Source organism: Mesoplodon bidens (genome assembly GCF_964165515.1).
Source record: "Mesoplodon bidens genome assembly, chromosome: 19".
NCBI classification, from domain to species: Eukaryota; Metazoa; Chordata; class Mammalia; order Artiodactyla; family Ziphiidae; genus Mesoplodon; species Mesoplodon bidens.
Window position 1 is genome coordinate 29,218,569 of NC_138179.1, and position 16,945 is coordinate 29,235,513.

Genomic DNA, 16,945 nt, shown 5'->3' on the forward strand with positions numbered 1-16,945 from the left:
GGATGTGGCAGAGGACACAGATGAGCAGCCAGATGGAGAGAGAGAGGCACGGGGCAAGGCCGGGGAGGGTCCCCGTGGACTTGGGGTGCATCACCCACTCGGTGTGGAATGTTCACCCACCTGGTTCGCTCCCCAACCCCCTGCTACTGGGATGTTATGGGGGCTTCTTCCTGGAGGCCCGATGGATCATTAACCCCATTTCCAGCCCCCTCCCCTCTCTGGAGGAGTTGGGGCTGGCCATGCGGGTGCTGCGAAGCTTCTTATCATGGCCTGGTCTTTCTGGTGGCCAGTCCCCATCCAGGAGCCCGCCTGGAGTCGCCTTATCAGGACAAAAGATACTCCCATCACCCAGAGAATTGCAGGGGTTTTAGGAGCAGAGACCTATATATATATTATATATATTATATATACACACCCAGTGCTCCGTCTGGTGTCCTCTCCTCCAACAGCCACTGTCCAGACTGAGCCCGCCCCCAGCTCTAGTCCTTGTGGCTCGGTTATCCACCTGCATTTAGTGCGCTTGCTCTGTTTCCTGCTCGCCTCCCCCGGTAAGCGCCATGAAGGTTTGGCCCGTTTGGTTCCCACTGTGTTCCCAATCCCAATGCCATGGCTGCTGCAGCCCTCCATCAAGTAATTGTTGAGGGAAAGAATTTGAAATGAAAACTTAACCTAATTCATGGAGAGCACTGAAAAGCTGCCAACTATTGATTAAAGGAGGTAAGTTCCTGTAAATATTTAAGCTCTCACTTGAGCAGAAATACCACTGAGCTCAAATGCTCATTCTTTGTGGGAACGTATGTTAAGACACACGCCTGTGCAGTTGGCTATACTGCAGTGATGCCGAATCCAGGCGTGTGCCTCTGACCATGGTCCTTACGGGAGGCCTGGTTCCAGCCAGCGCGCGCTTTACCTGCAGCCCCAGCGGCAGGACACTGGGTGCGTGGAGTGTGAGCTGGGGTTTGAGTCCGTCCTCCGTGGCCAGTGGGCTCTGCAGCCCTTGGCCTAGGTACTTTTCTGAGTCTCATTTTCAGTACTTGAAAAATGGAAGGAATAATACATAAGCCAGCAATTCACTTGCTCATTTGGCAAATATTACTCCTGTATAGCTGTGCCTGGTACTGTGGGAGATTTTTAAAAAGTAACTCTCAGTCCTTGCCTTCAAGGAAGCTGGCTTAGAGCTAAGCCACAACTAGGATAAGTTCAGCTATGAACAGGGGATGTCGGGCTCCCTGAGGCTGGTTCGGCCTTGAGGCAAGGAGGGCAGGTCTCCTGATGAACCGGTGACCAGCAGGGAGCCCTCGTGGTGGTTCTGCAGCAGAGTCCTCGTGGTCTCCAGGTGTGTCAGTACTTTGGCGACTTGGGAACTGACAGGTGGTACTGAGCTGTGACTGAGGGTTTTTTACTTATTTATTTTTGGCTGCGTTGGGTCTTCGTTGCTGCATACAGGCTTTCTCTAGTTGCGGCGAGCAGGGGCTACTCTTTGTTGCCGTGCACGGGCTTCTCATTGCAGTGGCTTCTCTTGTTGCAGAGCAGAGGCTCTAGGCGCGCGCGCTTCAGTAGTTGTGGCACGCGGGCTCAGTACTTGTGGTGCACGGGCTTAGTTGCTCCGCGGCATGTGGGATCCTCCCGGACCAGGGCTCGACCCGTGTCCCCTGCATTGGCAGGCGGATTCTTAAGCACTGAACCACCAGGGAAGCCCCAAGCTGTGACTGAGTTTAATGTTGGAAGTTTTCCCATTTTTAGGCGACTCTGAACCAGCGCGATGGCGACTCCCGTCAATGGAGCCCCCATGGATGCCAACTTGTGGTCCTCGCATGAGAAGATGCTGGCGCAGCCCCTGAAAGACTGCGACATGGAGGTGAGGCTGCGGGTCCTCTCGGGTGTTCTGATGTTGGAGGCCCTTGTTCAGACCTCTAGTTCTCACTAGAAATAAACCGTGTTTGGGACAGCCTTGTGGTTCGGGTAAGAGGGCGGATTTATAGGCAGTGGCTGCAAAGTGGCTAAAAGTCCTTTGAGGGTAAGTTTAAATATTTGAGTTTCTGTGAAGTGCAGAGCACTGTGCTGGCTGCTCCCGAGGGAAGGGGGGCCGGTCGGTCATTGAGATTTGACCTTAACGTTTTTCCTTACATTCAGAGGAGTATTTCATTTTTATTTATTTATTTTTATTTTTTATTTTTTTGCGGTACGCGGGCCTCTCACTGTTGTGGCCTCTCCCGATGGGGAGCACAGGCTCCAGATGCGCAGGCTCAGAGGCCATGGCTCACGGGCCCAGCCGCTCCGCAGCATGTGGGATCTTCCCGGCCCAGGGCACGAACCCGTGTCCCCTGCATCAGCAGGCGGACGGACTCTCAACCACTGTGCCACCAGGGAAGCCCCAGAGGAGTATTTCTAGAAGCATCTTTTATTTACGTATTTTTACAACAGCTTTATATGTGAGATGAGTGAGTGCACTTACCATACGAGTCACCCATTTAAAGTACACAATTCAGTGGTTTTTAGAGTATTCACGATCACTTTTAGAACCTTTTAATCCCTTCAAAAAGAAACCTCAAACCCATTAGCAGTCACCCCATCCACCCCCCAAATTCCCAGCCCTAGGCAACCACTGGTCTATTTTCTGTCTCTCTGGATTTATCTAAACATCTTTTATTTTAAGGAAGGGGAGCAAGGAACAAGGTTCAGGAGGGAAAACTTGGCGAACTGTAGGGATGAAAAGAACAAGATGGGGGCTTCCCTGGTGGTGCAGTGGTTGGGAGTCCGCCTGCCGATGCAGAGGACACGGGTTCGTGCCCCGGTCCGGGAGGATCCCGCATGCCGCGGAGCAGCTGGGCCCGTGAGCCATGGCCGTTGAGCCTGCGCGTCCGGAGCCTGTGCTCCTCAACGGGAGAGGCCACAACAGTGAGAGGCCCACATACCGCAAAAAAAAAAAAAAAAAAAGAACAAGATGGTATAGAATTTAAAATTCTGTGGGATATGTGTTTTAAGGATCATCTTCTCTTCCATCATTTTGTTTTCCTTAATTCATTTCCTATTAATTCCTTGCCAGGTGCTAAAAGCTTTGAGGAAGATTTCCTCTGTTCCTTAGGTGCTGTGGGAATCACCTTAGTCCGGTTATGCTCGGCTTCTGAGGGCAGAGTATGAGTGTGTAATAGTGTCTCTTCTCTTTACTTGGTTATAGCTTTGATCAGAGCAAAACGTTCAACTGAAACGTCCCAGTGTTCAGCGCCTGTTTTCTTCTCGTCAGGTGTACAGCATCATTAAGAAGGAGAGTAACCGGCAGAGGGTCGGACTGGAGCTGATCGCCTCAGAGAACTTTGCCAGCCGGGCTGTTCTGGAGGCCCTGGGTTCTTGCTTAACCAACAAGTACTCTGAGGGGTACCCGGGCCAAAGGTACGTGAGTGTCATCCAGGCCTGCCTCCGAGGCAGTGAAATCAGGATGGAGTCTAAAACTGTGGAAATTTCAGCAAACAGCCAGGTTCTCAACAGTGGGGCCTTCTGTTTCCTCTCTTACAATTCCCAGAGGGTGGCAGCACCAATGCTGTCAGGGCAGGATAGTCGGGGTCCGTTGGAACCATCCCCCTGGGGCCTTTCTGGAATAACAGCCAGGCCCGAAGGTGCAGCTGCCGACTGTGGCTGAACCTCCAGAGGAATGTCAGTGCTTAGTGGAAGGTTGTGTGGGGAATCGCATCCGTAGCAGGAAGGGGACCCCGAAGTGAAGATAACCTCTCATACTAGAAAGCGTTTCTGCATTTTCAATGCTGGATTTACCTACCCAGTGATTTCAGTCAACTCCTTCACCCTGAGAACCACAAGAAGTCATATTCATTTTTGGTTTTTATTACAGTCATCATCAGGCAAAGATGGTGATTCCAGAATTTAACACGAGGTTTTTGCAAATTGGTACACTTGTGTCCCAAAGGACACGGAAAAGGGAAGGTCACCTTGGAGTGGAGATGCCATTCTACACTGATTAGAGGGTCAGCACTTTTGGCCCCCGCTACCCAACCCCCTGGGAGGGGCAGGGCGGGGCAGCCAGAGGGCAGTGGTTGTGGCTTACACACCTCCCTTACCTTGTCACATGCATCTCTTTCATTAAGCTGTTCCCAAGGTGAGTCCTTCGTGATAGACCAGTGATCGTAAGTAAAGCACTTTCCTGAGTCCCGAGTTGCTCCAGTGAATTACCCAACCTGAGGGGGTTGTGAGCACCCCAGAATTTGTAGCCACCTTGGGCAGCAGTGCGGGTGGCCTGGTGACCGGGGACTTTCTCCTGATGTCTGAAGTTGGGGGTAGACTTGTGGGCCTGAGCCCTCAGCCTGTGGGTCTGTGCTGACTCTGGGTGATCAGTGTCGGAACCGAGTGGAATCACTGGACACCTAGTTGGTGTCCGAGAATTGGCCGTTGATGTTGGAAAACCACACACACTCCAAACCCCAGGCTGCCCCGGGGGTTCCGGCATTTCCAGCTGACCTTGTAGAAAATGCTTAGGTGCCTCTGCAGAGAGGTGTGGTACAGAAGCCTTGCTGCTTCCTGCTGGGGCTGAGGGTGCCGTGGCCACAGCAGTACCACCCCCCCCAGCCCTGTTCCCATGGCGACATGAGTGAGGGGCATCCGCTCTGGAGGGTCACGTCGACTTGAAGATCGTGGCTTGGATCCCAGGCCAAAACCGAATCCCTAGCTCAGAACAGAATGGGGCGCCAGGGCAGGTGGGGGCAGGGGGGAGGAGGGGATGGAGGGGAAAGTCGGGGTGGGGAGGGACAGCAGCCGGGACCGTGTTGCCGCTCCCTGAGCACTCTCTGACTTTCTTCACCCCCGAGCCTCATTTTCTCACATTTTAGCAGCGTGAAGCGTGGTCACATGCCCTCATTTTTAGGTATCCACAGCCCGACCACAAAGTAAGCATGCTCACCCCTTTTCAGATAAGGAATTGGGGAATATGTGAAGGAGGCTGCTCCAGTCCTATGGGCCCTGTTGCCACATGGCTCCTGCCACAGCTCCCCTCCCAGCTGCCTCTGTGGGAGACTTGCGGTGACCTCAGATCCGGTCCTGTCTTTGCTCCCCTGGAAAATGGTGCAGCCTGACATCCTGCCAGTCCACAGCTCTGTCCCTGGCGTGGGCTGCTCTCCCGCAAGCTGTGGGAGACCAGGCCCTTTGGGTCACAGAGCAGGGAGTGTGAGGCAGAAGGGACCCTCCAGATCAGTCCGCGAAGCCCCTTTCAGCTGTAAGATTAGTTCTGTGGTTCTCACTTCCTTCCCTGAACCAAATAAGACTGTTGTTAAAAACTTAAATAGGTGTGTAGATAATTAACTCATTTATTCATGGTAAAATACTCTTTTAAGAGGTGATTATTAACCATTTTCATTTTCATGTTTTGTTAGTAACGTCAGTTAACCTTTTGGAACATTATTAGTGATCAGAGTTAATATTTGAAAATAATATTGATCTAGCATTAACAGCTGCCTGATACAAGTTGAAAAACAAAGTTCTGGTTTTTATTTTCTATCACAGTTTTATTGAGATGTAATATGTGTGCCGTTCAGGCTCCCTCAGGTAAAGTGTTCAATTCTGTGGACCCCAAGAGTATGGTAGAAGGGTATCGGGGCTTTGTGCCATTCCCGACACAGCTCCCAGATCCCTTGAGCAGCTTTTGTTACTCACGATGAGCCCTCCCCACCGAACCTAGTGTGGGTTAAGGGGGTGGCACTTGGTGGCCCCTCGAGCGCTTCGGGATGGGGGCTGGTGGCCTGACTGGAGAGCTGGAGACCCAGTCAGTCGTGACAACCGATCTCACCAGTCAGACGTCATAGTACCCTGAGCAGCGGGGCTTGGGGACCATGCTGCCTGGCGGACACATCAAGGTGCTGGGAGGGTGGTGCCTGGGGGGCAGCGTGGAAGCTCCAAGCCCCTTCCCCATACCCTGCCCATGCATCTCTTCATTTGTCCTGAGTTGTGTCCTTTATTTTATTAATTTATTTATTTTTAAAATTTATTTTTTTAATTTATTTTTGGCTGCATTGGGTCTTCATTGCTGTGTGCGGGCTTTCTCTAGTTCCGGATAGCGGGGGCTACTCTTTGTTGCGGTGCGCGGACTTCTCATTGCGGTGGCTTCTCTTGTTGAGGAGCACGGGCTCTAAGCGCACGGGCTTCAGTAGTTGTGGCACACGGGCTTAGTAGTTGTGGTGCGCGGGCTCTAGAGTGCAGTCTCAGTAGCTGTGGTGCACGGGCTTAGTTGCTCCGTGGCATGTGGGATCTTCCCGGACCAGGGCTTTAACCCTTGTCCCCTGCATTGGCAAGCGGATTCTTAACCACTGTGCCACCAGGAAGCCGAAGTTGTGTCCTTTATAATTAACCGGGAACAGTAAGTAAGGTGCCACCCTGAGTTCTGTGAGTCCTTCTAGCAATTGCTGGACCTAAGGGGGTGTTACAGGAACCCCAGGCTCATCTCACGGAATGGGGGGACCCAAACCTTGCAGGTCCTGTAGGTCTGGCGCTAACTCGGGGCACCTAGGCCAGAACTGAACTGTAGGGCAATAGGGTTGTCAGAGCTGGTCGGTGTGAGGGGAAAAACCCCCACACGTTTGGTGTCTGAAGTGTTGTGAGGACGCATACCGTAAAAGTTACCATTTTTAAGTGAAAACTTCAGTGACATTAAGTACACTCTCGATATGGTGACCATCCATCTCCAGAACTTTTTCATCTTGTGGAAGCAAAGCTCTGTACCCATGAAACAGTAACTCTGGCCAACAGGCATACGCAAGATGTTTAGCATCGCTAACCATCGGGGAAATGCCAATCAAAACCATGGTGAGGGCCTCCCTGGTGGTACAGTGGTTGAGAGTCCGCCTGCCGGTGCAGGGGACACGGGTTCATGCCCCGGTCCGGGAAGATCCCTCAAGCCGTGGAGCGGCTGGGCCCATGAGCCATGGCCGCTGAGCCTGCGCGTCCGGAGCCTGTGCTCCGCAACGGGAGAGACCACAGCAGGGAGAGCCCCGCGTACCGCAAAAAAACAACAAACAAACAAAAAACACAGTGATATACCACCTCACACCCCTAGGATGGCTACCATCAAAAAAACAAAATGACAGTTCGCAAGGATGTGGAGAAACTGGAAGCCTCGTGCACTGTTGGTGGGAATGTGAAACGGTGCTGCCACTATGGAAAACAGTATGGAGGTTCCTAAAAATAACTAAAAATAGAACTATCATATGACCCAGCAATCCCACTCCTGGGTGTTTAGCCAATAGAGTTGAAAGCAGGACTTCAAATAGATATTTGTACACCCATGTTCATTGCAGTATTATTCACAAGCACCAAAAGGTGGAAGCAACCCGAGTGTCCACTGATGGATGAGTGGATACACAAACTGGTCCATCCATACACTGGAATGTCCTTCAGCCTCAAAAAAGAAGGAAACCCTGACACTTGTTTCAACATGGATAAACCTTGAGGACGTTATGCTCAATGAAATAAACCAGTCACAAAAAGACAAATACTATATGATTCCACGTAGATGAAGTTCCTGGAATTGTCAGAACAAAGTAGAACTGTGGATTCCAGGGGCAGGAGGGGGTGGGGAGCTGCTATTCAGTGGGTACAGAGTTTCAGGTTTGCAAGATGCAAGTGTCCTGGAGATCTGTTCCACAGCAACGTGAACGTACTGTCAATGTAACACTACTGAACTGAATGCTTGAAAATGGTTAAGACAGCAAATTTTATGTTACGTGGTTTTCACTATACTCAAAAAATGTATACACGTTTAGTTTAAAATTTTTAAAGCTGTTTGTGACCACAAGGCCTAAGTGTTAAAATTTTCTTCTGGATTGAGTTAGTACAAGTATTAGTATACAAATAATAAAAAATATAAATGCATGATAAATTTTGATACGGAATTACTCAACCAAAAGTAAAATTTTATTAGAATGCAACCACTTTTCCCCACCCCGCCCCTGTGAATTGACTCCTGTAAGGCACCTTATATAGGTGATCACACAGCCATGCCAGTGTCCCTAGGGTCCATCCGCCCCTCCTTACAGATGGGCAGACACAGCCCCCTGGGCGCTGGCGGAAGCTGTCGCGTGGGTTCAGGGTGTGCATTCTCACCCTTGCTCCTCCGTCCTCAGTGCAGACGTGGGCTGCGTGGGCTCACGTCCCCTGCCTTCCCCGCAGGTACTACGGCGGGACGGAATTCATCGACGAGCTGGAGGTCCTCTGTCAGAAGCGAGCGCTGCAGGTCTATGGCCTGGACCCCCAGGGCTGGGGAGTCAATGTCCAACCCTACTCAGGTAATCACCACGTCCAGACAGGCCTGGGCAGACCCCTTCCTGCCAGCCTCCTGGGGATCCCGCTGGGCTTGGGGTCTTCCCCTATCGCCCTCGGCTGCTAGCTGCACGAGCGCCTCCCGGGCAGCCCCCGTCTCTGAATGTCCCCACCAGGGGCACCTGGGGCCAGAGGAGTGCATCGTGGCCAGGCCTGTTCTGGCCACCCTGGTCGATGGCCTTGTGGGCAGGAGTAATCACACCTCCCTGGTCTGCCCGCTCCAGGCTCCCCAGCAAACTTCGCGGTGTACACAGCCCTGGTGGAGCCCCATGGCCGCATCATGGGCCTGGACCTGCCCGATGGGGGCCACCTGACCCATGGGTTCATGACCAACAAGAAGAAGGTCTCTGCTACGTCCATCTTTTTCGAATCTATGCCCTACAAGGTACAAGTGCGTCTCTCTGCAGCTCCACAGCCTGTTCTCAAAGCCTCCAGCACTGGGTGCGCCCATGGGAATATGGAGCTTCGTTCCCGGGCACCTCAGGAAGTACCCATGCCACTGTCCTTTCCCTGCCCTGGGGACCCTCGGGCGCTCAAGGCTTGCAGGGGCCGGAGTGCTAGGGGCTGAGCTGAGGCGCAGGGAGACGGGCGGGGAGGCGACTGCCCAGGGCTTTCAGCCGCAGTCGGGGTGCTGGCTGGTCCAGAACCGGGGAGAGGGGGTGACAAACAGACCCCCCAGGGGTGGCCCCAGCACACAGCCCTCCACGCTGGCCGAGTCCCTGCAGCTGGGGAGCTAGAGCCGGGGCTGTGCGGCCACCCACGCCTGGCATGGTGAGAGTAGCCTGTGTCTACACCGCCGCCCCCGCCAGACCTGACTTCACCCAGCTGCACCCAATACCCACCTGTGCCCAGCATGGGACCGGCCCTCGTCATCACAAACAGTGTGGTCAAAAACCACATGTAAGGTTGGTGGGCTCGCGGAGGCGTGGCGGCTTATCAACAGGGATGACCAGAGTGGGGTGGACAGCAGGTAACCTGCATCGTGGCTTGTGGTGCGGTTGTGCACAGGGTGCTGCTTCCTCGTGTCCGGACCCGTCTCTGGTGTTTCTTGTCGAATGTCCGTTCTTGGTCATTTCCACGTGGCCCCCGCCCCCGCCACCGACCAAGCCACGGCAGCCGCGCAGCACTACGCTCGCTGAGCTAACTTTGCTCTTCGAAAAATCCAGCCAGCGGGTTCCCTCCTCTGCCCACCGTGCTGCCTCCCTGCCAGGTCCCTCCCCAGCCCCTGCCCTCTCTGTGGGACTGTCACCTCCCGGCAGTCGCCCCACACGGGCAGAGAGAGGAACCGCAGCAGGAATCTCTCCTCTCCACTCCCTGTTGCTGCTCTGGCCCCTCTGTAGTTTGTGATGAATGCCTGTGAATCCCTCCAGGAGCTGTTGTATTGTTGAATTTTCAAGATTTAAAAAGATACAAAAAACCTTTTTAAAAAATCCCACAAATTTAAAAAGCAAAATGTGGAGGGAGAGAGTAGCAACAGATTTTTTTTTTTTTTGGTAATCTCTTTTAAAACTTTTTTAGAATTATGTCCAATTTTTTACTGTGGGTCAGCTGTTGATTTTTTATTAAGACAACAGTTTCGGGCTTCCCTGGTGGCGCAGTGGTTGAGAGTCCGCCTGCCGATGCAGGGGACACGGGTTCGTGCCCCAGTCCGGGAAGATCCCACATGCCGTGGAGCGGCTGGGCCCGTGAGCCATGGCCGCTGAGCCTGCGCGTCCGGAGCCTGTGCTCCGCAACGGGAGAGGCCACAACAGTGACAGGCCTGCGTACTGCAAAAAATAAAATAAAATAAAAAAATCAAAATGACACTCAAGGGCTTCCCTGGTGGCGCAGTGGTTGAGAGTCCACCTGCAGATGCAGGGGACACGGGTTCGTGCCCTGGTCCGGGAAGATCCCACATGCCGTGGAGCGGCTAGGCCCGTGAGCCATGGCCGCTGAGCCTGCACGTCCGGAGCCTGTGCTCTGCAATGGGAGAGGCTGCAACGCCGAGAGGCCCGCATACCGCAAAAAAAAAAAAAAGACAACAGTTTCTTCACCGAGTGCAGGTGACTGGGGAGGAACCGGTTCACGCCCTTGAAACAAAGCCCCAGAGCATCCTTCAGCTGCTCCCAGCGCCGTCTCACGTAAGCTCTGTAACTGTGCTAAGCTGTAGGCACCTTTTTCATTTGGAAAGGGCACCCACCCAACCTGAATCCTACCCCCGCTGAGGGCAGGGGCTTCCAACCACCTCATCCCCAGGGGCTCCCTTGCCCCTAAAGTCTCCCTACAGCGACCCCTCTGTGGTTATACCCACTCCCCAGCACAAGTGCTTTAACACAACTTTAATAAACTGAAACTACTAAGAAATGTGTTCCCCCCCGCCATCCCGAGAAAAAAAAGTTTTGTGTTTTACATGCTGCACATGGATCCCTGGTCTGCTGGGAAGGAATTTCTGTGTATGGGGTGAGGTCGGCACCCAGGTGACAGGTCGGCACCTACCTGGCCTAGTGCTGTGACCAGAAGGCCTCCTTCCTGCAGGGCCCCCCGTCCTCACCATGCGGGTGGCCTTCCAGCACAAGGGATTCTGCTTCTGGGCTCAGTTCTGTCCATCAGATCATCCTGCAAGCACACGCTGCCTTAATTACTCTTTTAGGTGTTTTTAAGTTTTTCTCAATAGTGCTTTGTGCAGAGGTCTTGTTCATCTTTTGTTAAATATTTTACAGTTTTTCGAAACTAATGTAATGATATTAAAATTTCATTTTCTATTTTTTCCTGCTTATATATATATACACACAAATATAATTGACCTTTGTTTTTCAGCCCTCTATCCGGGGGCCTTGCTGATCCATTACTGGTTCTAAGGGGCTCACCTCTGGTGCCCAGGCCCTCGTGGTACACAATCGAAGTGCCCGAGTAGCGTCGGCCTGGGTGGCCTTTGGGTCCCCGAGCCTTTCTCTCTTCTTTTCGCCTCATGTGTCTGGACTAGACGGACATGGGGTGAGGCGGCGGGGCCTTTGCACCTGCACACGTGCTGCGTATTTGTCCCTCTGGTTCCTTCTGCAGCGAGTCAGGAGCAGGGCTTGCTCTTCCCCCAGGACCCCCAGGGCATCCTGTCCGAGAGCCATGATGCCTGGTTGCCTAAGCGCTTGTGTCCCGTCTCGCCCTCAAATCCTGGTTGGCCGCGAGGGCAGCAAAGAGCTCTGGGCAGGTGGAGGGAGTCCTCTTACCCTCGACAGCCAGGCAGGAGGAAGTGGCCCAAGCCCCCGTCTCCGTGCTGTCCACAGGTGAACCCCGACACCGGCTACATCAACTATGACCAGCTGGAGGAGAACGCCCGCCTCTTCCACCCGAAGCTCATCATTGCAGGTGAGGAGCCCGGCGGGGCCCCAGCCCCTGTCAAACAAGCTTGTGTGCTGTTCCCACCCTGTCCTCACTCGCTGCTGGTTTCTGCCACGCAGCTGAGCTGCTTGGGTCTATTTCCTTTTCTCTCAGGACCGTTAGTCCTGCGCTGTTCCCCAGAAGCATCTGGACATGTTGGCCCCTGCCTAGTTGGGCTGGTAATGGCCAGGGGCCGCCCCAGCCACGCAACACGGGCAGAGAGCAGGGGGTCGCCTTTGGCACAGGCGGGATTTGCAGGCGTCCCTCGTTTCCATCCTCAGGCCTTAGAGGGGGCAAGGCCGGCTTCCAGACACCGTGCCCAACCGAGGTGGCTCTGCCCTCAAGCTGACTGTGTCACCCTTGCCGTCTCAGGGACCAGCTGCTACTCCCGGAACCTGGACTATGCCCGGCTGCGCGAGATCGCTGACGACAACGGGGCGTATCTCATGGCCGACATGGCCCACATCAGCGGGCTGGTGGCAGCTGGCGTGGTGCCCTCCCCCTTCGAGCACTGCCACGTGGTGTCCACCACCACCCACAAGACCCTGCGGGGCTGCCGCGCCGGCATGATCTTCTACAGGAAGGGTGCGCTCCTGGGGGGCCGGGGCTGCCTTTCTCCTTGGGGCCCACAGTCAGTTTAGGGAGCCGGGAAGACTGAGCCAGATGCTGTAAAGAGCAGGAAGCCCTGAGCACAGCTGCCCAGGTCCGGGGGAAGGGGGAAGGGGAAGGGTGTCCTGGGGGCCAGCGTCCTGTGGCTCAACTTATCCTGTTGGGTGGAAGATGTTGGGGTGACAGGAGGGTGTGCGTGGCTGGCGGGGCTCCAGGAGACCTCGCGGTGCAGCGTTATTTTGGTGAACTTACTGTAGCATGTTTCTCCCAGAGGAGGACTCAGTAATCAAACCATAAGACACTGATGTGTAAACTGTAGTTTGAGTGAGGAATTCCTCGCTTGAGTGAGGGATTTCTCCTTCCCATAATGGAGCCTCCGTGTATGTGTCCCCTTATTTGGGATTCCCATTCCTGAGAAGCAGGATTAGGGTCCCATAGTCTTCAGTCCCGGTGCACTAACCTCACGTCAGCAGAGAGAACCCCCCTCTGGTGACCGCATCTCTCTTTACCCCCTTGCCCAGCCGCTGGCCGGGACTCAATACACCACGTGCCCACTGGGCTTCTCTGGGCCCTGCTGCCTCTGTGCCCCTCAGAGGCCCCTCCTCAGTTGTGTTCAGGTTTCTGAGGCAGGCGGCCTTTCCCACCCGCTGGGGAGACATTTGTTTTCCCCAGTGTATGTTGGTGACATTCGATTGACCCTCCCGGCGGAGCACGTCCTGGCTCTGCCATGGATGTGCTGTGTGATCTTCGGCTAGTTGTGCAACCTCTCTGTGCCTCAATTCCTCACCTCCAGAGTAGGGATTATAATAATAGTGCCTGTCCCTGGGGACTGCTGTCGTGAGGATCGAATGAATGAATTTAGGGAAACTGCTCAGAGCAGTTGCTGGCTCACAAGAAGCTCCATGGAGACACTGGCAGCTCTTATTATTGGTCCTTAACTTTTCTCAGAAAGGAAGCTTCTCCGTTTCTGGCCAAATGAGTCACGTCTCCCCCAAAGGAGTCATCTTGGAAGACTGGTCTCTTGGACAGTTCTTTGAGGAAATATGCCCGAGGCATATTCTTTGTTACTATCAGTGGAGGGACATTTTCATCCTTCCTTTCACCTCTTTTTGTGTGTGTGTGTGTGTGTGTGTGGCTGCATTGGGTCTTTGTTGCTGCACGCGGGTTTTCTCTGGTTACGGTGCATGGGCTTCTCATTGCTGCCAAGCACGGGCTCTAGGCACGTGGGCTCAGTAGTTGTGGCTTGCAGGCTCTAGAGTGCAGGCTCAGTAGTTGTGGCACACGAGCTTAGTTGCTCCGTGGCACGTGGGATCTTCCCAGACCAGGGCTCAAACCCGTGTCCCCTGCACTGGCAGGCGGATTCTTAACCACTGCACCACCAGGGAAGCCCCTTCCTTTGACCTTTGAAGGGTGGTTCCCCCACCCAGCCCCCCTGGGAGCAAGCACCCTCCCTGGCCTGCAGCATCGCCTCCAGGAGTGGGGCTGGGTCTGTGTCCAGGTGGGGAGAAAACAGGGGATCGCCTGTCCCATGTCCCGTGTTGTCTTTTGTCCAGGAGTGCGCAGCGTGGACCCGAAGACGGGCAAAGAGACTCGCTACAACCTGGAGTCACTCATCAACTCTGCCGTGTTCCCAGGCCTGCAGGGGGGGCCCCACAACCACGCCATTGCTGGTAACGCAGACCCACCCTGCCCAGGCCCCGCGGCCACACACCTCAGGCGGTTCCCCCATAGCCCGTCCCCCAAAGCGTGTGCACTGTCTAAGAGGTGCTAACGAGGCAGGGAAGGGGAGCAGTGCATGTCACCAGGGACAGAGGTGATGGCCACTCCACTGAGTCGGGCAGGCCCCACCTGAGCCCCTGAGAAACCACGGGGAGGGGACCTGACAACGGAAGACTGCACAGCTGAAGGAGCACGTGAGCGGGCGGGTGGCCCTCCCCTGGTCTCCTGGCCTCCAGGGGAGGGAACGGCAACACCTGTGTCTGACCCTCGGCCTTGACTTTGGGGCCACGCTGGTACCTCCTAGATCCTATTCCATGATGGCCCAGCAGCTGTCATAGACATACTCCTTCTCTGGTTGTACCCGAGCCTTAGAAAATCTGATGACCTCAGAGCTTTTACTCCGTCTTTGGAGCAAAGCAGTTGGTGGAGGAGCCAGGACAAAGGTGTCCCGTCCCCATTGGGAGACCGTCAGAAGTACCGGTGTGTACAAGGGGTGCGCAGGGAGCAGTGAAGGGGGAGTTTTAGGCTCGAGTGAGCAGGGGCGGCTCCCCTTATACCCACCCACTTAGCGCCCTCCAGTGGTGGGAGGCCAGCCCTCCAGCCTCTCCAGGCCATTTTCCACACACGGACTGGGGGCTCCTGTGCCAGGACGTGGGCACATGGTTTGCATCCTCCTCCATCTTCTGCGCCCCTTTAAGCAACCCTGGGGATCGAACAAGGTCCCGGAGGAGTCTGGGTGTGCAGGTAGATCAGGCCTGTACCTCTCATCTGGGCTCTGCTCTGAAAGGTGCATAATTTGGCATCAAAGCATCAGCAGCTAAGTGATCCGTTTACACACGTCGAGCTTAAAAAGGACATAAACTCCATCTTGCTGGGAACAGCTCTCCCCTGGTGATTTCCTTAGCCTGAAATTTCATGCTGGAGAGAAGCCGCCTCAAAAGCACTTGCTCAGAGAGAGGTCTGAGGCTTAGCCGGGTAATTGCAGGGTTAAAAGGGATCATTTTGGGGGGAGATGTAACCCACCGCCCTAGGTGACACTGAGAAGCTGGGAAGCCCAAGTGGAGACGGGTGTTTCTTTGACTCACGGTCTGTCTTCATCTCCTGCCAGGGGTGGCGGTGGCTCTGAAGCAGGCCATGACTCCGGAGTTCAGAGTCTACCAGCGCCAGGTGCTGGCCAACTGCAGGGCTCTGGCCGAGGCCTTGATGGGGCTGGGCTACAAAGTGGTCACAGGTACGACAGGAACCGAGCCCCGAGGGTGTCCTTGCTCCTTGGGGCTGCTCGAGTCTTGTCCTGGCCCTGTCAGGGTGTGGCTATAGGGTCGTGGCCTGGGCACGGTGGCCGCAGCCTTGGGGTGACTCGGGATCCCCTCAGCTCTGTATACACGACCTCGTTCAAACCTCGAGACAGCCTTGGGAATCACTGGTCTTATTTTACAAATGGGCGTCTGAGGTTCCTAAAGCCACGCTGCAAGCAAGGGGGCTGTGGGTCCAGAGCCGTGCATCCGCTTAGGCCACATGCGTCTTTGAAGCCGTGGTCATCGCCTAAGTCAGCGATGGGGATCTAGTTAACCCGGGGATTAACCAGAGTTCAAAGTGAAGATCAGGTGCTTGGAAGATTCCTTGGGCCGTTACAGAAAGTTCTTCCATATCTCTTCTGCACCACTTTGAAAATACTATCATCCTCGTAGGATTGGGGTTGAAGCACACAGTGGGCTGTCAGTGTCTGCACCTGACGTGCCCATCACCCTGTCACCTAGATCGCCCACTGCCCGCTACTCTGAGTCCCCCTTAGAGGGAGCCTTGAGGGTGGACTTAGAAGGGGGACATTCCCAGATGACGTCATCACCCCAACAGGCTTCCAGGCGCTGCCCCGGCACCTGACAGGTTGGGACGTGGCAGTGGGCCGTCTGGGCTGGCCGTTTGCCCTCAGCCCCCTCTGCATCCTCAGGTTCCCTTTTTAAACTACTCTGTGCTTCTTCTCAAACTCTGAGGCCCTGGGGTATGTGGTCTTTAGCAGGTGATGAAATCCCCGCAGGACATGTGGTGGGGGTCACACCCCCCCCCACTTCTTTGGAAGAGAAAGATCCCTTGGCTCAGCACGGGGTCCGCTCCCATGTGTCTAACCTGGTTTCCAGGTGGTTCTGACAACCACTTGATCCTCGTGGACCTCCGCTCCAAAGGCACGGACGGCGGCCGGGCTGAGAAGGTGCTGGAAGCCTGTTCCATCGCCTGCAACAAGAACACCTGCCCAGGTGAGCGTCCTCAGCCCTCTCCTGTGTGCACCTCTCAAGGCCGATGGTGACTTGGCTCTGGGGACAAGATGTGCAGCGTTGGACAGGAGCCAGGCCGTGCCCCCCTGCCCGCCCCCTCTGATGCAGTGCTGACTCCGCTGGGGGCGGAGAGGGAGAGGGACGCTGGGGCCTCTGGAAAACCGGCTGCATTTCTCAGCGGGTCGTGAATAAGATGTGGGCGACGCCCCTCAAACCCAGACAGATGCTGCCCTGGTGTCAGGAGCAAGGACCAAGTCGCAAAAGGCGGCTCTCCTGATATTTCAAGTAGCGCAGCCGAGGTGTGAGCCAGCATCCATGGGCCTATTCCTTTTGCCCACGAGCCCCTTCCCAGTGCCCGATGGTCAGTGGGGAGATGGGTGCAGCCCAGGGACAGACCCTGTTTCTATTGAAGGTGACAAAAGTGCCCTGCGGCCCAGTGGACTGCGCCTGGGGACCCCAGCGCTGACATCCCGAGGACTCTTGGAAGAAGATTTCCAAAAAGTTGCCCATTTTATTCACAGAGGTGAGGAGAGGCATGGACACTGGCCGCGTGGGGCTGTGCGGTCGGGATGAAGGACGGCTCTGCGTCAAGGCTGGAGCAGGGCCGGGAAACAGCATCGCCCAGCAGACCGTGTGGGCTGAGAGGGTGGCGGGCGCGTGGACGGCAGAGCAGTCGGGCC

At 54.9% G+C, this 16,945-nt stretch overlaps 1 protein-coding gene across 6 annotated transcripts in view; it reads left to right on the forward strand.

The window, feature by feature from the left end:
• Positions 1-16,945, forward strand: part of SHMT1 (serine hydroxymethyltransferase 1) — a 65,853-nt gene that overhangs the window by 44,457 nt on the left and 4,451 nt on the right. For 5 of the 6 annotated variants that reach the window (XM_081219665.1, XM_081219664.1, XM_081219662.1 and 2 more), the window contains 10 exons: positions 1,744-1,858; positions 3,245-3,390; positions 8,164-8,279; positions 8,538-8,698; positions 11,574-11,655; positions 12,040-12,252; positions 13,830-13,946; positions 15,104-15,226; positions 16,131-16,247; positions 16,678-16,788. In XM_081219665.1, the coding sequence (XP_081075791.1) occupies positions 1,763-1,858; positions 3,245-3,390; positions 8,164-8,279; positions 8,538-8,698; positions 11,574-11,655; positions 12,040-12,252; positions 13,830-13,946; positions 15,104-15,226; positions 16,131-16,247; positions 16,678-16,788 (1,282 nt within the window). In that variant the 5' untranslated portion in view covers positions 1,744-1,762. The other variant, XM_081219667.1, reaches the window with a different exon arrangement.